A 20,543-nucleotide genomic window follows, 5' to 3' on the forward strand; every position below is an offset into this window, starting at 1 on the left:
AGGAAGCGAGCGCTGAGGATGGCGGGGTGCCGGAAAGACGGGACAGACGCCGGGAGCGGGGAGTCCGGAGCGGGCTGAGAGAGGGGAGTGAAATGGGCACTGAGGGACCGGAAGTACCGGTCCAGTTCGCCGAGTCCGGAGACAGGCGGGGCAGGCGAGGCAGAGGGGAGGGGGCCATGAGGCAGAAGCGCGGCCTCGGCCGCAAGGTTGAAGGCGAGTGCAGATGCCTCCGCATTGTGGAGGCGGGCCTGGGTGGAAAGGCCAGGGCCGTCGGGCTGCGTGTAGAGGCCGGCGGGCGTAGCGGAGATTTGAGTGTCGCTGGGGACGTTGAGGGTGGGGAGGGGCGAGATGGAGCGGGCCATAGATACATCGGAACTAGTAGAGCTGGAGGGAGACATATGGGGAGCCGGGTCGACGGCAGGGGTTTTCTTTGAGGCAGCTTGGCCAGTAGAGGAGACTGTGGATGCCATTGTTAGTAGAGGACGATGAGGAAAGGACTCACGAGAGGGGATGGGAAGTGGGCGCTTATTGGGGATGGTGGTGGTACGAGTCGAAGGTGTTGAATGAATTGTTAGCAGTACGACGCCCGGCCGTAGCCACGTCACTGTACAATCCCTAGTCTGTCGCTACAAAGCCTTCGGTTTGAGCCCAAATCCCCTGTCTGTGTCTGAGTTCTGAGGTGCCGCTGGGCCCTCATCTATGCTGTTTTCTCTCATTCTAACAGATGCAAGTGAATCTTTGACTCCCAGTAGCTGGAGTGAAAGTTTCACTCGCAGTTGGTTTGCTGTGGCATGTGGTGTAGTTCGCCGTGACCACGTGTGTGTTGATCTTACAGCAGGACTTGATGCCCGCGACGACTTGCGGGCGCGATCGACGTGCGACGGCTGCCAAGGATCGAACGTTCGGCACCCAAGTTGCAGTGCGGAGTTGCAGTGACGCTTGCCGTGGGCGCTAGCACGCGCAGGGAGGAGCCGGAGGATCAAGTCTTTCTCAGCTGTTTTCTCTTTCCTCTCGCCTCGTAGTAAGCCTCCTCAGACCCAGTGCATTTATCCGTGCTGAGATCCCCGCATTCCAGGCTTAGTCGCGCTACCAGAATGAACGCCCCAGTACCCTGATGCACCAGGCTGACGCCTCCTAGGATAGCAGGAACGTTAAACGCGGCGCCGCTGCCCAAGCCACCGTACCGACTTCCCATGCAATCTTGCGGTCAAGCCCAGCCCGCCCGCTCTGTGGTACTTCGAGCTCTAGGCAGCGAAATTTATGTGCGAGATCACGAGAAGACTGAGTAGGGTACTTCTGGCGCACGTCCTTAGAGCTCATAATATATGCGAGCGAAGTCTGTAAGACCGTGCTCCTGTTACTTAAGCTGCGGACATTCTATCTTGTCTTCAATCCGAACCTCAGTCAGCATTGTACTGATCGATGTGGTCGTGATGTCGATTACATACGACCTTACTGAGACTATCGTCTATAAGCTTATCGTGTAGCCGCGATGACGGACCGATCTGTGCGTACACAGATATAAGCAACGCAAACGCAGTTTGAAGGTAGACAAACGCCATCGCGTCCCCAGTTCGCACAAACATGCCGGAGCCGATCATATTCTACGACCTCCCGCGCAAGCTCGGAGAAGGAATTCACAATAAGGCGTGGAACCTCAACACCTGGAAGACGAGGTACGCGCACAGCCGAAAAGGCCATGACATCGTCACCATCCTCCTGCCCATCGCGCTCCGCGACCTGACCGACCTCTGCTCTTCCAGATACACCTTGAACATCAAAGGACTCCCGTACAAGACCGTCTGGGTCGAGTACCCGGACATCAAGCCCCTCTGCCTCAAGATCGGCGCGCCCGCCGCCGAGAGGCTCCCCGACGGCTCGCCCCTCTACACGCTCCCCGTCATCTACGACCCGAACACGCGTATGCCCGTCGCCGACTCCGCCGCGATCGCGCGCTACCTCGACGAGACGTACCCGGACACCCCGCGCCTGTTCCCGCACGGGACCGCCGCGCTGCACGCCGCGTTCCAGGCGGCCTTCCTGGCGACGTTCTTCGCGGGCGGGCACTTCGTCTCGATCGGGCTGCCCGCGTCGCACGCGGTGATGAACGCGCCGAGCGCGGCGTACTTCCGGGCGACGCGCGAGGCCGTGCTGGGCAAGTTCTCCGAGTTCGCGCCGAAGGGGAGCGAGAAGCGCAGGGAGCACTGGGAGGGGCTGAAGGGCATCTTCCACACGTTCGCGACGTGGCTCGAGGCGGACGGGAAGGAGACGCTGTTCTTCGCCGGAGAGGAGGAGAAGATCATCTTTGCGGATCTCGTCGTTGCCGGGGCACTCAGGTGCTTGCGCACCGTACTTGGGGACGAGAGCGAGGAGTGGCGGGATATCCTCACGTGGGACGGGGGCCGGTGGAAGCGGTTCACGGAGGCGTTTGAGAAGTACGAGGCGGTCGACGAAGGGTCGGTCGTCGAGCTCTGAGTGTGGATATGGAATAGGACACGGTACTACACAGTAGTTTGGCTGCGAAGCTACCGCTCGGTGCTCGTTAGATCTTAACGGCGTCCACCAGTACATATGGGACACATACCAAAGAAGCAATTAAAGCGCAGGTGGAACTGCCCTGCTCATGCAAGATTGTACTCACGCCTTGTACGATCGGGCGGTCCGAACTGGGCCTGACATCAGCCATGCGCGCGAGATACCTCGACTGCCACGCTTGTGGCGCTCAGGTGGGAACGGAACCGAACATTGACCTCCAGACCGCGGCGTCGACACCCTGCTAAGTCGTACACGGTTGCGTCACGTTTGTTAGATTGGCACAAGCCAGGGGGTGCTCTCAGAGGAAGATCGCCTATACCGCAGTTGCTGGCAGGCTGTGATGTTATTATGCACGCCAGGTGCGTGGGCGTAGTCAAGGGTCGCGATAGTTTAACTGCGGTCCTCCCTCAACAACACGCTGATCCCAATTTGCGTATGCAGTAGGCAGAGTGAAATGCGACGCTGAGTCCAATCTCATCGAACAGGTCCTGAGGTCCCCGCTGAACCTCATGAGGTACGTTGGCCACCCCCTCCCAATTTGTGAAGCGTATGCGATCTGTTCTCTGATGTACGGCCTCGTGCGTCTCAGTTTTCAGATTTTCGATAGAGCGGCGGCTCGCCCGGAGGACAAGGCGAGCACAGCGTGCGGCGCCGCTACGTCCACCCACCGGTCCCAACCCAAACCTGTGCCATCACCGGTCTATCCTCGTTCAGGGACGCCGGGTGCGCCTGACGTAGCGTGCTGTCCACATAGGATGCCTGTACGCGTGAATCGAGTACGTTCTATGAACGCTCCTCAGGCACGGACGAGATGTCGTACGAATGACACGAACAATCCTAAATCTGGAGGTGCTGTGCGCGCGGATAAGGCATGAGATGGTGTCTATGGCCTGACACACCACAATCTGGCCTGAAGGAGCTTCGTAGTGGTCAAGAGCTGGCGTAATCTGCTCCCACAGATCGCTGCTGTATGCGCAGGAAGGGGGGTGTGGGTGTCCGCCTGTGTCCGTATTCCGAAGATGGAGTCAGGCACTCACGGACGAGAGGGAGATGTGCGTAAACGCCCGACGACCCCGGGGCTTCTGATCACGGTACGTTTCGTCGGTGTCTACGATGCGCTGGCCGGGGGAACGAAGGGGATGAAACAGAGGACTCGGGGGATGGCCGAGGTGCCGCAGTCAGAGAAAGTTTGTTGATATGGTGGAGGATCAGCTCGAATGAGCACTGCGAATAACGTCTCGTGCGAAACAAGGTAGGGGCTATGCAGAGCCACACCAGTGAAGGAAGATACTTTCTGCTGTCAGAGTGGAAGCCAATGTGCATACTGGTTTGTGGTATGTCGTCAGGAAATGAGATCGAGTGGTGAGAGTGTAGCGTAGCGACGGGAAGATAGGAGGGGGAGGAGACAAGGAAACGATGCACAGGAGGGATATCAGGGAAGAGGATGGAAGTTGGCGTGGATGTGTTAGTTGCTGTGTTCGCTGTCTGCTTGGACGGAGGCGTGCGGGCGCCAGTAGCGAGCGCGGCCAGATCCCCATCGGGCGCCCAGCGTGGTATACTAGTACTACGGCTCCCGTCGCCTCCTCCCACACCGCCACCCTTTCCCTCTCTTCTCTCCTCCTCTTCATCTGCCCCCCTCCTCGTCGTTGCTCGTCCGGCTCTCAGGTAGACCGCCGCCATGTCCGACAACTCCACCGACTCGGGCAACTCCACCGACTCTGGCGTCCCCGACCTTTCCGACATCCTTCCGCCCTACCTTAACCTCCCTCCTCACCTCTCCGCCCAGAAGTACTTCTTCGTATGTACGCTGACCGTCGCCGCATGGGACACGCTCGTGTTGTCTCCCCGCACATGGCGACTCCTCCGCACCAAGGAATGGCCTCCATTGAAGATCCTCTTCCATTTCCTCCGTCTCTTCATGCCGGTGGAGTTCACTATCGTTGGTGAGTAACCTTACGCGCTACCGTCCCTTCGCATTTCGCTCACTAGATCGTTGACACCAGGCGTTGCATTCTTTGACACCAAGTGGTCGCAAGCAGTGAGTCCATCAACTCCCCACCTTTCGGAGTGCGGTCAAGTTCCCGCTCAGCTATCTGAGCGGGGGTCTTGGGTAATGACACCGATCTGCTCGGCGGATGAGCACATCCCACGGCGCTTCTCTGGCGCGTGGGTGGAACGCAATCTCTGGGGACTTATCCTAAATGGAACGACAGGGCTAATCAAACTCATTCCAGCAATGCTCTCACTTCTTCCTCTTCGAGCCTATCTGCACGGCCATCCTTCTCGCCGCCTGCTCCATCGTTCATGTCATCCGCATTCACGCTATCTACGAGAAGAACAGGAATATCCTCTACAGCATGGGTGGTCTGCTCGCGTTCCAAGTTGTCATCACCGCCATCTGTTGCGGATTCTACCGGTGTAAGTGTCCATTCATATGTTGAGAGATTCCGCTGTTCGGTTCCTATCCAAGTATGCTCGTTGGACACGCCGGGTCATTCGGCTTGGATAGCCCATTTTTGGCATATGCTTGGATCGGTCTTCTTGTGCTTCGCTTGCTTCTCATGATGGTTTCTATTTCAACGTGGGAGCTGAGCTCCGTCTCCCTGAGTTGCAGTCAAGTTTTTCACTTGAACCATCCATGCTGACGTCGTATCTACTGCAGCAACACCACTTCTTGAAGGCCAAGGCTGCATCGCAGAGCCCAAGGCTAATTGGGTCGGCATTTACTGGCTATCTGCAACCCTCACGTACACCGCCTCGGTGCGTTCATCACACACCTTCGGCGTATCATGAACTCAAACTGACGTGCTGCTTCTCGTTTCTCAGTTCGCCCTCGCAGTGCAGCGCTCTCTCCGCTCGCTCAAGATCAAGCCTCTCTCGTACTGGAAGCTCATGCTCCGCGACGGCCTGAACCTGTACGGCGCGATCTGGATCGTCAACATGGTCAACATGCTCTTCTGGTTCATCATCAAGCCCACGGGCCCCGACGACCCCATCCGCACCATCGTCACCTCGATGGCCGCCGTCCTGACCGCGTCGATGACCATGCGCATCATCCTCGCCGTCCGAGGCTCGCTCGCCAACGGCGGCTCGTTCGCCGTCTCGTCCACGAGCAACCCTAGCCGCTCCGGCAACACGACGCACGTCATCTCCGCGAGCCGCCCCGCCGGCCAGCCGCCGGTCAACCCCGTCCTGTCGCTCCGGGGGCCCACGGAGCCCGCGTACGCCGTGCCGCTCGACCATGCGGACAAGGTCGGCGCCGACTGGGACGGCAAGAGCTCCGTGGGCGGGCGCGACCAGAAGGTCACGGAGATCTACCCCACGGACTCGCCCATCAACCATACCGGCGTCCAGGTCACCGTCGAGACAGAGAACGACATCACGTTCGAGAAGGAGAAGAACTGAGCGCTGCGTCTGTTGCTGCTCTTTCTATCTCTATGGGCTACTGCGTTCCTCTGTCTCCGTAAGCTTATATCCGGGATATAGATGATGGAGGATGGATGGAAGGAATCCTTGGGGCCGCAAAAGGAGGGGACGATGCAAAGTGCACATGAGCGTTGTCGTCGCTGACGATCGTCTCTGCGCCCCGCTGCTCTATTTATTTCTTGGTCATGTCGCTCGTCCCTCGCCACCGATGTCCACGTCAGCGCCGCCGTCGACCGTTGCCGCCCTTCGTTACGCCCTGCTCCGTTGCTGCAATATACGCCCGTGTTGACTGTCTTTGTGCCTTGCTATGTACGTGCTACGAGACCTGCGGCCTGAAGCTTTCTACCTACGTCCGTTTCCGTACCGCTATCTCTAAGAGCTCTGTTATTTTTGGTTCCTACCCCCCGTTGCGTGGCGCGGGGACGCGAGTGACTGGCTAGTGCCCTCTTTCTGTGCGTGCTTGCTAAGTGTCTGTCTGTAGTACCACTCGGCGGTGTAATATATCCTTATACATATAGAAGAAGCTGATCCTGCGAGCCTGCGGGTCAAGTCAACAGGACACGGAAGGCAAGACGGAATGTGTTTCCGGAAATCCGTGTTGCCCTGCCTTCCCCGCTTCGCATTCCTCGGATCCCACTCCCTGACGGGGCGAGATGCCGCCTCCTTTTCGTAGCTCGGCCGCAGAGATAGTGTTTCATCAGGTGCATCGGTCCAGGTAGCTGACAGTTGCTTGGATGAGCCACGTCCCATACATATGTTCGTTCTCCGTAGCGCTGCATGGTGGATGCACGACCGACGTCCGCCGACCTCTTGTCTCGCAGGCTTACCTAGGAACGACGGCGCACCTTTGACCATGCCGTAACCAGAAGACCTGGAGATGGGAGACGAGGAAGACAGACAACCATAGATAGCATTCGACAGCACTGGCAAACATGCACGAACACCGCGACTCGACAAAGGGGTCCGGGAACGAACGACCCGACAGCCCTGATTCGGATAGCAACGAAACAGCGACGAACAAGCAACGCGAGCATGATTAGTTTGATAGTTAGGTGGAGACAGACAGACGATCTAAAACGCACGAGGGAGAAGAGACGTTTGACGGTTAAAAGAATTGATTTTGGGCGAGAAACAGACTCAGATGATGCTAGCGGATCGATCATACAGGTGGCGGGCGGCATGTGTGTATGTGTAAGCGTACGTGCGTGCGTATCGTGTTGTACTTGGATGCATATAGAACAGCGAGGTTGGATGCGGGTACTAATGATGGTACAGTATGAGGGGCGCGGCGGCTACGTGACAGACGGTACGGCCACCGACGCGGTATCGGTATCGAGGTGAGACAGCGAGGCTACTTTGTCCGGTTTCCATAGCGAACAGATGCAAGACGATGCCCGGGAGATTTGCAAGGCGGGGTTAAGGCGCGCATCGAACACGGGAAGGGATGGAAGGGAGGAAGGAGATGGGGCGACGAATGTGATGACAGATGGAGGACCGCGCAGGTGGCCAGTGCGGTGCGACGCAGAGTGCACGTAGAGGAAAGTGGGACTGACAGAGGACAGCAGCTGAGCGAAGGGCAGCATAGCATAGCGAGATAATAAAAAACAGATGCGACGTAGGAAGGGAACGGACAAGTCTTCGACGTGCGTCACACGCTACCACATCCGTAGCGGGGCGGGCGAATGGCGCTCTTCGTGGCATGCAGCAGCAAAGTAGCCGCGAGGGCCACTAGCGACTCACGGTCGATCGAGTGCGCATGACGGCCCAAGCCATGGGGCCAGATATTGAGACGGCCGTCAAGAATAGAGGAGTGGCGGTGACGGCGCCGGGTAGACAATCATATCATACTGTGTATGTGGATGCATCCTCACAGCATCTGGCGACTCGCCGCCGCGGAGAGCGCCGCGTCTCGATTGATATGCTTCAACTCGCTGACGAGCCGCTGCAACGCACGCCGCCATTCAGTACAAGCTCAACATTTATCTAGAACGAGAGCAGACTGACCTCAGCCTCGGCCGCCAGACGTTCCTCGTTCCAACCATCAATCCCGTCGGCCCCCCTCCTCAACCCGTACTCAAGAAGTTGCCGCATATAGTGTGGGTTGATGATCGTCTCGTCCTCGCGCAGCTGCAACTCGGGGTACTGCGGCGGCGGCGGGCTGGGGCTCGGCGCTCTCGACGGTTCGGCTAGTACGCCCAGAGGGTACAAAAACAAAAACGCAAACAATCAGCACCCACACGACGCGAAGCGACCCGTGCACACTCACGCTCGAGCCAGTTCTGCTGCAGCAGCTCCGGGATCGTCGCCCGCGCCTTCGGGTTCCGCACCAAGCAGCTCTTCATCGTGTTGATGATGCTCTGCGGCACCCGCACCCGCAGGTGCTCCAGCTTCTGCGGGGGGCTCCCCGTCCCTGTCGTCGCCGACGCGTCCTTGCGCCGCTGCGCGACGGGCACCGCGTACTCGGGGAACTCGATCACGTGGCTCTCGTCCGGGATCACCTTCATCTTCTGGTACACGTTGAAGTTCTGGAACGGCGGCTGCCCGTACACCATCTGGTAGAGGATGCACCCGAGCGACCACACGTCCGACGGGCGGCCGACCTTGAGGCGGCGCATGCCCTCGGGCAGCTCGATCGCCTCGGGCGACATGTAGTTCACCGTCCCGATCTGGTGGTCGCGCTGGATGTTCGTCGTGTCGTTCGCAATCGCGTTGGCGATCCCAAAGTCGATCAGCTTCAGCTGGCCCTTGACCAGCACAAAGTTCGCCGGCTTCAGGTCCGAGTGCACGATCTTCTCCTCGTGGATGACGTGCACCGCCTGCAGCATCTGCTTCCAGTAGTACGCGACCCACACCGGGTCCATCGGCTCCTTCTGCTGCTCCTGCAGCAGCTTCGCCAGGTCGATCTCCCCGCACTCCATCACGAGGAACAGCGCTCCCTTCGAGCTGCCCCCGCCCTGCTTCACCTCGCTGTCCAGCAGCCGGATGATCCGCTGGTTACCCTCCAGCCGCTTCAGCAGCGCGATCTCGTTCATATACCCGCTCATCGTCTCCGCGTCCACCTTGTCCAGTGCCACCCGCTTCAGCGCGAAGATCTCGTGGCTCCCCGTCATCACCCGGAACACCCGCGACGACCCGCCCTTGCCCAGCAGGTCCAGGCGCTGGTACCCCTTCTTGTTCACGATGATCGTCCGCGATGACCCTCCGCGATCGCCCGACTGGCTCGGCGCCGCCATGAGCGGGACGGGCGCCGACTTGGTCGCCTGTATCGGGGGCTGCTGGAGCTCGCCCTCCTCCCAATGCGCCTGCTTGTGCGCCTGCGCGTCCTGCGCTGTCGGGCTCCGACGGTGCCTTGGCGGCTCGACCGCCGTCGGGCTGCCCGACCCGCCGCGCATCGTGTCCGAGTCCTTGCGTTCGTGCCGCAAGTGCGGGCGTGCGACGTGTGTCGGGGATGGCGCGGGGACGTACCCCTGGCCCGCGCCCTGTGCCTGCGCGGCGCGGGCTGCGAGAGATTGTCAGCGTCATCTGTGGTCGGCAAGAGGTCATACGCACCTGCGGCCTCTTCTGCCTCGCGCCGAGCGTACCCCTCCTCGAGCGCGATCTCCCGCTCCTGCCTCAGCTTCTCCTCCAGTGTCACCCGCCGCGCGCCCAGCGCCGTCCCCGGCCTCACGTGACCAGCCATCGGCCGTTCCGGCAGCGGGTCCATTGGCGGTGGTGCGTCGCTCAGGCTCGCGGACCGTCGCGGCCGGATCGGCTGGGGCTCCTCCCCCGACGGCACCTCCGGTATCCGCTCGAATCCTAGCGACTTACCGATAGACCGCGCGGGGCGGATTGCGCGCGCCCGCTGGTTCTCCTTCTCGTCAAACGCCGTGGCTGTCGAAGGGAAGGGGGCTGTCTGGATGTTCGGTTTGGGCTGCACGTCGCCCTCGGGGAGGTCCTCGAGGCGGACGCGGCGGGGGCCCCCGAGCTTGCGGCCGGTGGCGGCGTTGGTAGCGGCGAGGGTGGTGAAGCCGCGTGAAGTGCCTGCGGGAGTGATAGCTTGGGGGCCGGAGGTAGCACGCTGGAATTGTCGTGGCTGGTAGAGCGACTCTTGCGGGAGGGACTCTGAGCGGGCCAACGGAGGGGGACGGGAGTAGGTCGCAGCCGGGCCGCCGAGAATGGGGGAGGGCGCCTTGGGCGGGGAGTCGGAGGGCGTTGGAGGGGTGGAGGATGCCTTGGAGGAACCCTTGGAGACGCGGACGATCTCGCCGCGGGAATTGCGCTCGTAGTTGAACGAGAGGTCGGACAGGTCGCAGGCGATGGACGAGTCGTCCGAGTTGGCGGGGGAGACTTGGACCTTTTGGGGGCCATCGCGCGAGGGAGGGGGAGAGTGAGAAGGCGTACCGGGTGACGAGGCATGACCCTCGACGAGTGTGTAAGAGCTAGTGAACATGCGGAGATGAGAGTCAGCGTTCTAGGTCGACGAGTGCTGCAAGAGAGTAGACATCAGCTCTGGCCACCGAGCGATGGGAAGCGAGTAGTACGTACGATGAGTGGGATAAGACGAACCTATTGTCTAAAAGGACGCGTGGTGGATGTATGCGTCGGGAATCTATGTAATTATTGGACAATCACGCGGTGAACAACGTCGAGTATGCAAGGAAACGAACCGGTGGAGATTGTTCTTGCGGGGGCCCTAGGGCGGTGGATAAAGAGGAAGTTTAAGGGGGTGGGCCGGGGAAGAGGACGTCTGGGAAGGTCGAGGGCGGGCGGCGGGAGACGGAAGGGCAGCGAGCAGACGCGACCTTTGTTGGACTTTGCAGACGCCCGCCACCAGTTGAACTCATGCACCACACGAGGCACTCGCGGTCATGTGCCCGCGGCCACTCGACGCGTCCTCTCGCGCCAAGACCGCGCGCTCTGTCGCATCCTTGTCACATCTTTCAGCGCAACCTCCCTTCAACCTCACGCAGACTTCCACCCGGTAAATGATTCTTGAGCATTGCAGCAAGACCACAATCACATATGTACGCGTCTACTCATTTCCTTCTAACCCCCTAGATCCCATGCTTATCGAACAACTTCAAGATCTCCTCACCAATCTCTTCCAGTGCACTTTCCCTGTGTCCAAATCAGTAAGTACAAAAACCGCGCGAACTCCTAACACACTCACAACGCGAAATGCCCCGCATCCACCAACTTCACCGTCGCGTTCGGGTTGTCCCTCTTGAACGCCTCCGCCCCCGGCGGCACGAAAATCGCGTCGTTCTTGCCCCATACCGCCAGCACCGGCGGCTGGTGCTCCCGGAAGTACTTGTGGGACTTCGGATACAGCCGCACGTTCGTCCCGTAGTCCAGGAGGAGCTTGAGCTGGATCGCCGCGTTCCCCGGGCGCGTCATCAGGTAGTAGTCCAAGTGGTACGTCTCTGGGGGGACGGCGGACGGATCAGGAGCCCCGTTAGTGTACTAGAGAGAAGGCCCGGTCGTCGAGGTGAGCTCGTCTCTTTCGTGCTGACGCTTGGGGGGGAGAGAGGAGGGAGGGGTGCTCACCTGCCACTTGGTGACCTCGAGGCTGGTGACCTTCTCGAGCGCCGCGAGGTTCTCCTCCGACGGGTTCGCCCACGCCTTCTTCACAGGGGCCCAGAAGTCCTCCCCGAACCCGTCCTCGTACGCGTTCCCGTTCTGCGACACGATCGCCTTGATCGCCTTCGGGCGCTGGAGCGCAAGCCTAGAGGGCGCATGCACATCAAACCTCAGTCCCGGTCTCCTCGTCCCACACGTGAGAACATGTCGCGTGGATGGCGCACCTGAACGCGGTCGGCGCCCCGTAGTCGAACACGTACACTGCGAACTCCGTTATCGCGAGCGCGTCCAGGAACGCGGCGACCGTGTCCGCCAGCGCCGCGAACGTGTACTCGTACGCGCGCGCCGCGGGAACCGCCGTGAACCCATACCCGGGCAAGTCGGGCGCGAGCACGCGGTACCTCGCCGCGAGGACCGGGATGAGGTTGCGGTACTGGAACGAGGACGCGGGGAAACCGTGCAGGAGGAGCACAACGGGGAGCGCGGAGGGGTCTGCGGCGGAGGCGGAGGCGGAGGCGGAGGCGGGGACGGCCTCGCGATAGAACACCTCGACGCCGCCGTCGACGGTCACGGTCTTCACTTGGGTGGGGGCTGCCATGATCCGAGCGGGAGGTTGTGGGTGGTTCGCTTGGCTTGACTATTGGTGGCGGAGCTGGTGGTTGTGGGATTGCAGCCAATTCCTTGGCTCTCATATATAGGCCTGCTCGATCACCCACTCATCGAGCTGTATGACGAATGAAGGTTCAGGAGTCGCCGCTCGAGTAGGCTCACTTGTTGAGTACGTCAATACGTGACTTTGCATGTTCCTGAGACAGACAATTTGAACGGCGTCCGAACGGCGTGCTTGGAAATCGAGAAGTCTCGTAAGCCTCCTCGACGCTGAATATGGGTACACCCGAAACGGGAAGTGTAGGCGCGCATTAGTGGTGGTCCCTCGGGCAGCGTCACGACGCCGAAGCTGATTAATAGCGACTGGGTCGGGTGGCCCGATGGTGCACTAGGACAACTAACCTGCGGGTGAGCGATATTCACCCGATCACGATAAAGAGTGTGTATGAATGCACTTGGGACATGGCGTTGCCAAAGGTAATACAGGCGGCGGGTGCTCTGGCGAGGGGTCCTAGTCAGCCTTGGCGATCACTTGCGAAGGCTGGCCGGATCCTTTAGAGTATGCGTTGCTACTGTCGCTGATGGTTGCCTGAATTCTTCCAGACGCTATAGCGCGAGACACTGGTCTCCTCTGACTCCGATTCCAAGATTTCCCAGGCCGATAGAACTAAGAAAGCCGCTGCCATTACGCCGATGGGAGCACCGTAATGGAAGCATACACAGAAAACCGATGGATCCCGAGTCCATCGGGTTGGATGAGAGATCGCGTCCATCAGGAGCTCGAAAGTGTAGCGATAGTGTCGTGCCAGACCAAATCTGCGAACCAAAGCCCGGGCTGTCAGGAGCAATGGTCCGATGAGAAGCGCGTATGAGCATGAGGTTGCGGTACTAGTACGAAGAAGAGAAGCCATGGAGGAGAGTCAGGAGATGTGGGTTGGTGCTGGGACAGCGTCTCTCTGCAGAATACCTCAACGCCGCTATCGACAACGAGCGGCTTGACTAGGGGAGCGGCAGCCATCGTGCTGATCCCGCAATTGCGGACATGTGCAGGCGTCCTAGGGTTGTCGCCGCAAGTTTCGAGTAATCTCATAACTGAGAAGCCGTGAGTCACTCGGAGCATTCAAGACGTCACGAGAGGATTGCCATATAGGTGTATGCAGCGTTTCATGGGGAAGGGGAGGTAATGGTACTTGAACAAGCTGACGCCGAGAAATGAGCCAGATGCAATATCCTGCTTCTTATAGAAATGTAGACGCCCGATGACCGGTGGCGCGGCTCCGGATGCAAGCGCAAGACCGCGCCTGACTTGGGACTCCCTAGGGGTGCTCAATTCTTGTCGGTCGCTCAGTTGCTCGCGCGCCTATTGGGCGCCTGCCTAGCTGCATTCAAGGTCAGCTCAAGCGTCTGCAGTACAGCGAGCGGCAGAGACACGCAGGCAGCGGGCGCAAAGAGATCGAAAAGATCGTCTCATGCTAGGTTTGTTAGGCCCGGGAAATCAGCCCAGCAAGTGAATGGTGACGTCGGGAGAGCTTATAAACTCGTTGACCTTGACTTATTATACACAATGCGCCCAAGTCGGAAACAGAATCAGCACGACATATATATGGTTCAGGTGAGGGTGCCGCTGCAACTGGACTCAAACCTTGTGAGGCGACTCCATATCTCGAGACAAGCAACTTTATAGCTTCTGAATCGTCAAATCCTCGCGTCGCTCTCTAGTCCCAGCTCAGGGGCATCATGCGGTCGTGTTGCACCTGCTGCCTGCGTGTCTCTGCTCGCTGTACTGCAGACGCTTGAGCTGACCTTGAATGCAGCTAGGCAGGCGCCCAATAGGCGCGCGAGCAACTGAGCGACCGACAAGAATTGAGCACCCCTCCTTCTATACCACAGCCCTCATGTCCGATCTCGAACGCTACATCAGCGACAATGCTATCAGGGTACGCACGGATGGTCTATACATAAGAATTTGAGTCACTCACATTGTCTTGCAGTTCTTTGGACTCTCAGACCGTAGTATTGTGGACTATGTTGTAGCGTCAGGCGAGTACAACACCAAGCCGGAGCCCGTCTCACCTAGCTGATTATTCATGCTCTCCTGTTCTCTCTTTTCCCCTCTGCCATCTACTTGCCATGGGGCCCCACTATAGCATCATCCACCAAGTCCGCCGACGCCCTCTTCGCCTCGCTCAGCGCGTCCGGCCTCCCGAGCACACCAGAAGCGCATCAGTTCGTGCAGGAGGTCTTCTCTCGGGTTCCACGCAAACACAAGCACAAGAAAACGTCTGACGCGTCTCACAAACAAGCCGAGCAGGAGGCGAAGGTGCTGCGGTCGCAGAAATTCGGGTTCTTGCTGGACGAAGACGACGCTGGGGTGGTCGAGGCCGGTGGGTCGCGGGGCTCGGGCAAAAAGGAAAAGAAGGAGAAAAAGGAGAAGAAGGAGCGGCATCTGCGCAAGAGGGAAGGGGACACGAGGGAGTGGGAGAGCGACGAGGAGGAGAAGGCGAGGAAGCGGCCAAGGCAGGACGACTATGACGAGGGGTCGAGGCGGGACCGGGAGCGCGGTGGGGACAAGGAGGACGACGACATGAACGTGGAAATGCCTGAGGACGAGGATGCGCGGCGGGAACGGGAGCGGCTGGAGGACCTGCGCGAGAGAGACGCATTCGCAGAGCGTGTTCGGGAGCGGGACAAGGAGAAGACGAAGAAGGTGGTAGAGGATCGATCTTCGAAGAGCAGTGGCGCGGCGGCGGAGGCAGCGGAGCGACGTAGACTCGCGGACGACGCAGAAGCCCGCGACCGCGCAATGCCCAACTTGCGGGAGCGCTCCCGACAGGAGTATCTCACGAAGCGTGAGCTTCAGCAGATCGAGCTGCTCAAGCGCGAGATCGCGGACGACGAAGCACTGTTCCATGGTATGAAGATGACGAAGAGGGAGAAGCGGGAGTTGGAGAAGAAAAAGGAACTATTGCGATTAGTAGAGGAACGGCTGAAGATCAACGATAAATGGGAAGGGTACCAGCTGCCGGAGGACTACTTTACGGAACAGGGGAAGATCGACAAGAAGAAGAAGGAGAGTGTCCTGTATAGGCGTTACGAGGAGGCGAAGCCGAAGGACGACCAATTCACAACGGATGTCGACCAGTGGGAGGCCGCGCAGACACAACACAGTACGTTCAAGACCGGTGCCATGGACAAGCAGGAACTCGTAGATGACTACGAGTATGTCTTCGACGAGAGTCAAACCATCAAGTTCGTTCTAGAGTCCAAGCTTGACGGCGAGAACACAATGAGTGCCGCGGACAGGTTACTACAGCAGCAGATCGACGAGGCTGAGAAGCGAGGTGCGTAACTTCGCCAACCATACCGCCTGGGCTAGACTGACTCGTATGACAGCCAAGACCATGGATGAGACTCGGAAGTCCTTGCCCATCTACCAGTATCGCGAGCAGCTCCTCGACGCCATCAAGGAACACCAGGTCCTTATTGTCGTCGCAGAGACTGGCTCTGGGAAGACGACTCAGCTCCCCCAATACCTTCACGAAGCTGGTTACACCGCAGGCGGCTTGAAGGTCGGCTGTACCCAGCCCCGTCGCGTTGCAGCGATGTCCGTCGCAGCGCGTGTCGCTGATGAGATGGGAACGAAGGTCGGCTACGAGGTCGGTTATTCCATTCGTTTCGAGGATTGTACGAGCGACAAGACGGTGCTCAAGTACATGACCGACGGCATGCTCCTGCGAGAGTTCCTCACGGAGCCGGACTTGGCGGGATACTCAGCGCTAATCATTGACGAGGCGCACGAGAGGACACTAAGTACGGATATTCTTTTTGCTCTTGTTAAGGTGCGTCTTTGACTGCCGTTGCGCTTTGTCAGCAGACCGTTCATGCCTCCTGCGTGCATAGGATATCGCGCGATTTCGACCCGAGCTTCGGTTGCTCATCTCAAGTGCCACGATGGACGCCGAGAAGTTCTCCGAATACTTCGATAACGCCCCGGTCTTCTATGGTGAATCCGAACTTAACCTCATGCGCGAGTGTCTGCTGACTCTATGGTCAGTCCCTGGTCGTAGGTACCCCGTGGATATTCACTACACACCTCAACCAGAAGCCAACTATCTGCATGCGGCGATCACCACCGTCTTCCAGATCCACACGACACAACCTAGTGGTGATATCCTCGTCTTCCTTACGGTAAGCCTTGACTTTGACTTAACACGACCCCAAACTCATACCTGACCTCTACGTTCACAGGGCCAGGACGAGATTGAAGCTGCTCACGAGAACTTGCAGGAGACGGCTCGAGCACTGGGTAACAAGATCAAGGAGCTCATAATCTGTCCGATCTATGCCAACTTGCCGAGTGACATGCAGGCGAAGATCTTCGAACCTACACCGGAGGGCGCGCGCAAGGTCGTGCTTGCGACGAACATCGCCGAGACTTCTATCACGATCGACGGCGTCGTGTTCGTCATCGACCCCGGCTTCGTGAAGCAGAACTCATATAATCCTCGGACAGGAATGTCATCACTTGTGGTGGTTCCTGTAAGTGCTTGCGTTCATAAACTCGTCGATACTTTGGCTCACCTTTCTGTCATTTTACCAGTGCTCACGAGCCTCTGCCAACCAAAGAGCAGGTCGTGCCGGTCGTGTCGGTCCCGGAAAGGCCTTCCGCCTCTACACAAAGTGGGCCTACGCAAACGAACTCGAAGAAAACACGGTCCCGGAGATCCAGCGGACGAATCTGGGCATGGTTGTCTTGCTACTCAAATCCTTGGGTATCAACGACCTCATCGGCTTCGAGTTCATGGACCCGCCTCCTGGCGAGACGCTCATGCGTGCGCTGGAACTGCTTTATGCGCTTGGTGCGCTGAACGACAGGGGAGAGCTCACGAAATTGGGCCGTCGGATGGCCGAGTTCCCCGTCGATCCCATGCTGTCAAAAGCCATTATCGCGAGCGAGCAGTACTCGTGCACAGACGAGGTTCTCACCATCATTTCCATGCTCCAGGAGTCCTCCTCCCTTTTCTACCGCCCGAAGGACAAGAAGCTCCACGCCGACCAGGCGCGGCAAAACTTCGTCCGCGCGGGAGGCGACCACTTCACGCTCCTAAACGTGTGGGAGCAGTGGGCGGAGACGAACTACTCGCAGCAGTTCTGTTATGAACAGTTCCTGCAGTTCAAGAGCTTGAGTCGTGCGCGAGATATCCGCGACCAGCTCGCCGGCCTGTGCGAACGCGTCGAGATTGTCGTGGAGAGCAACCCGAACACGAACGACATCACCCCGGTTCAGAAGGCGATCACTGCTGGGTACTTCTACAACACGGTCAGCATGTCTTGTAATCCCTGCTGGTGACGATGATATCTGACACCTCGTCCTCTTAGGCAACACTTCAGAAGAGCGGCGATTCGTACCGGACGCTGAAGACGAACCAAACGGTGTATATTCACCCGTCTTCAAGTCTCTTCAACCACACGCCTCCTATCAAGACTGTCCTCTACTATGAGCTCGTCATGACCTCCAAGTCGTATATGCGGCAGATCATGGAGATCAAGCCCGCATGGCTCATGGAAGGCAAGTACTCCTGCAAGCAATGCTTCTTCCGAACGGGCAATGCTAATCAACGTCTTGTCACGCTCACAGTCGCGCCACACTACTTCAAAGCGGCCGACCTGGAGCAGCTTGCGACAGGCGACCGGAAGATGCCCAAGGCGGTTGGAGCCCGAGGAATAGGGCCTGCGCCATGACTGTCGTTCTGCTGCAATATCATACTTACTCGTCTGACTGACATCACAAGTCCCTTCATCCGTCGCAGTGCTCTGTACGCTTCATGCATGCTCGTATGATGATGTGATATGTGTACCATCCTGGCCCGTGCCATCGTGTCCAAAGCCTAGTCATTCGGAACGCTCGATGTGGGAATGTCATAGGCGCTCAAAGTCCAGCACTTGCGCGATATGGCTTGCGTCTCTGCACTAAGTCATGTCGCGCGCAGCGAGGGTCTCGTGGTTTATGAATAGGACCATTGAGCTCAGCAAAGGGGCTTCTTTGCGAATAAGAACTTGGCTTGAACCTTAGCATTGGTAAGCTCGTCTCTATCGCTCCCACGTGTCAGATAGCCTCGAAACAGTTCGCAGACGTCATAGTCAGGACTAGCATTCTTCAAGCTCTCGCTTCTCCGCCCCCCAGTGCAAGCTATTTCACCATTCAAGATGACTGGCAACCCCACCGCATCTCCTCAACTTCCACCGACAATCAGGCAAGGTATCCTCAACCTACCAGGGACGACGCCTGAAGCGAAGCGCGTCGCCGAACGGGTCCTAGAGGAGGACCGGCACAAACATCATTGCTTCTATGGCAGAGTCGGTTTCCACAACCACCTTAGCCACCAGTGAGCCGGTCTCTTTTTCTTGGGAAAACGTCATCTTAATGTCGGATCTTGTTACATAGTCTCCTAGCAGTGTATGACCTGGGTGCGCCTGCCGCGCTCCTGCAGAAGATATACGATCGCGAGGCCGAGTCCCAGTCGGATATTGAGACTTGGGAACGAAAGAGCGGGAAGATCGAGGCCGCACACGAGACGATCACCAATGAGAATTGGACAAACTTCCTCGGGGACGAGAGGTGCGCGCAGATATGTCCTAAGTTCCTTGCTAAGCAGCTGGTTGACTGCAGAACTACCTTAGGTACTATCCGAGCTACCTCGAGTTCTTCACAAAGACTATCGCCGGGCTTGGTGCGGGGCAAGTGCTTGAGAAATACGTGTTCGCCCCTGCTGCAAACGGCAATGAGGCGTATATGCTGCTGCGATTCGTTGGAGGCGCGTAAGTATAGGGAACTATGTATATCCGTTTTGATAAACTGACGATCGCCCTAGGTTACACCCACTTATTCAGACAGGGGTAAGGGAGCCATATATCTTTGCACGCCGATTTTGACTGGCTTGACGACACGATCACTGCAGTACGGTGCCGAGTTTAGTAGCGACGCCATGATAGCGCAAGGTTAATGCAGTTCTCGTCCTCGCATGTTCATTGGTGACCTTCAAGGACTGACATAACGTTCCCAGCTCTGGCCCAAACAGCGGTGCATAACGCATTTCACCCAGAGCTATTCGACCTCAGCAACGCGCCTCCACCCTTGACGGTCCTCGACTACAAGGCGAGACGACCTACTCATCGGCAGCCTCACAGGGGCTCTTCTTTGCTCCATATCCTCCGTCAAGCGTACGATTCCGAAATCATGAAGCCCGTTATGCCCTACGACCCTGATGCGCTCCTGTCTGCCCGCTTCAAGTCCGCTTTCGAGGACGGCACACGCGTCAAGGAGATCCGCCGTCTCTCAGCGCTCTGGCAGATCGACGCCTCACGCGGCCAGCTCGAGTTTGACGAGAAGGTCGAGGAGCTCCTCTGGACGGCGACTCTCCTCCTCGTGGGCACCGGCAAACCTGGCCACAAGGCCCGCCTGGACTTCTTCCTGATGCACTTGCTCAACGCGTCGCTCTTCGTGCCCTCGCTCCTCCAGGCGATCCCCACGACCGAGTCAAAGGCGGCGTTGCTCCGCGCGATCCCCCCAGTGCTCCTCGCGTACCTCACCATCCGCGGACGGCCCAGGATCGACCCGGGGCTGGCGATGTCGTTCACCGAGTTTCCGCGCCCGCCGCCCAACGTGGACGTGGCGGAGTCACACGCAGATGCCGTTGGGGACCCGCGTGACCCGAAGGACCATAACCCGTGGCCGGTCATCGTGTCCGACGTTCTCCACGCGCCCGACGCGCACACCGTCAAGGCTGTCCGTGCCCTCTACTACGCCGCGCAGAAGTACGGCCGCATACCACCTGGAGAGGTCATCGGAGCGTTCGACGCTGAAGGGAGGGAGACGCACCCGGGGATCGCCAAGGTGGACGGGACGCTGTTCGTGAGGGCGGCTGGGGTCGTGATGGATACGCTCGGGTGGGTGGCGCATGGACAGAAGGAGGGAGGCTGGGATCGGAGTGCGCTGGGTTGGGACGACGCGTGGAAGAACGAAGAATGACTTCTGCCGGTCATGGTGTTGGGGGAAGGCCAAGGTTGTAGGAATAGCATGGTCCGAATCAGGCCACTTGTATACTAGCCCATACGCAGCTGCAGAGCGGCAGGACTCTGGTCCTGTCAGCATGTATCATAGTTTATGAACTTAAGCACTTTGACACGAGTTAATCAGCCAAGAAAGTCACCAAAGCAGACGGCGCAGTGGTACATATCGCGATCACGTGGGATGCGCGACATTGCAGAATTTGCGCGTGGAGTCGCACTCCGACGACCCGAATCCATCGCCCATGTCCCACCCCTTCCCTTAGCGACACCTCCTGCTATACGATATACTGCCCCCCTTTCTTTGAAACATACAGCCCACATCCTGCTAATACTTAGTAAGTTGT

General features: G+C 58.6%; 6 protein-coding genes across 6 annotated transcripts; 3 read left to right on the forward strand and 3 right to left on the reverse strand.

Moving 5' to 3' along the window:
• Window positions 1–48: 48 nt before the first annotated feature.
• Window positions 49–470, reverse strand: DICSQDRAFT_168268 (uncharacterized protein; the record flags this gene model as incomplete). The annotated part of the gene is made up of 1 exon (XM_007363875.1): window positions 49–470. A coding segment is annotated over one exon (422 nt), but the record flags the coding sequence as incomplete, so codon positions are not given.
• A 1,091-nt stretch (window positions 471–1,561) lies between these two features.
• Window positions 1,562–2,475, forward strand: DICSQDRAFT_102613 (uncharacterized protein; the record flags this gene model as incomplete). The annotated part of the gene is made up of 2 exons (XM_007363876.1): window positions 1,562–1,676; window positions 1,764–2,475. Exons 1-2 carry the CDS (start codon window positions 1,585–1,587, stop codon window positions 2,473–2,475), a joined length of 804 nt encoding a protein of 267 aa, XP_007363938.1. The 5' UTR covers window positions 1,562–1,584.
• A 1,675-nt stretch (window positions 2,476–4,150) lies between these two features.
• Window positions 4,151–6,517, forward strand: DICSQDRAFT_102616 (uncharacterized protein). The gene is made up of 5 exons (XM_007363877.1): window positions 4,151–4,478; window positions 4,539–4,573; window positions 4,770–4,953; window positions 5,198–5,295; window positions 5,362–6,517. The coding sequence occupies exons 1-5, from the start codon at window positions 4,214–4,216 to the stop codon at window positions 5,938–5,940; spliced, it is 1,161 nt and encodes a 386-aa protein (XP_007363939.1). The 5' UTR covers window positions 4,151–4,213; the 3' UTR covers window positions 5,941–6,517.
• Window positions 6,518–7,083: 566 nt separating this feature from the next.
• DICSQDRAFT_153918 (kinase-like protein) lies at window positions 7,084–10,062 on the reverse strand. Its single transcript, XM_007363878.1, has 4 exons — window positions 9,511–10,062; window positions 8,228–9,460; window positions 7,966–8,147; window positions 7,084–7,903 (listed from the first exon to the last, which is right to left on the reverse strand). Exons 1-4 carry the CDS (start codon window positions 9,662–9,664, stop codon window positions 7,829–7,831), a joined length of 1,644 nt encoding a protein of 547 aa, XP_007363940.1. The 5' UTR covers window positions 9,665–10,062; the 3' UTR covers window positions 7,084–7,828.
• Window positions 10,063–10,994: 932 nt separating this feature from the next.
• On the reverse strand, window positions 10,995–12,121 carry DICSQDRAFT_102620 (alpha/beta-hydrolase; the record flags this gene model as incomplete). The annotated part of the gene is made up of 4 exons (XM_007363879.1): window positions 10,995–11,058; window positions 11,111–11,403; window positions 11,488–11,665; window positions 11,745–12,121. 4 exons carry the CDS (start codon window positions 12,116–12,118, stop codon window positions 10,995–10,997), a joined length of 909 nt encoding a protein of 302 aa, XP_007363941.1.
• Window positions 12,122–14,018: 1,897 nt separating this feature from the next.
• DICSQDRAFT_160562 (P-loop containing nucleoside triphosphate hydrolase protein) lies at window positions 14,019–20,158 on the forward strand (the record flags this gene model as incomplete). The annotated part of the gene is made up of 14 exons (XM_007363880.1): window positions 14,019–14,066; window positions 14,121–14,169; window positions 14,277–15,470; window positions 15,523–15,968; window positions 16,030–16,317; window positions 16,378–16,668; window positions 16,730–17,449; window positions 17,509–17,838; window positions 18,337–18,515; window positions 18,575–18,748; window positions 18,811–18,948; window positions 19,002–19,026; window positions 19,089–19,128; window positions 19,194–20,158. Exons 1-14 carry the CDS (start codon window positions 14,025–14,027, stop codon window positions 20,156–20,158), a joined length of 4,881 nt encoding a protein of 1,626 aa, XP_007363942.1. The 5' UTR covers window positions 14,019–14,024.
• Between the last annotated feature and the right edge of the window lie 385 nt (window positions 20,159–20,543).

The sequence above is a fragment of the Dichomitus squalens genome (assembly GCF_000275845.1).
Source record: "Dichomitus squalens LYAD-421 SS1 unplaced genomic scaffold DICSQscaffold_7, whole genome shotgun sequence".
In the NCBI taxonomy this organism is placed as follows: Eukaryota; Fungi; Basidiomycota; class Agaricomycetes; order Polyporales; family Polyporaceae; genus Dichomitus; species Dichomitus squalens.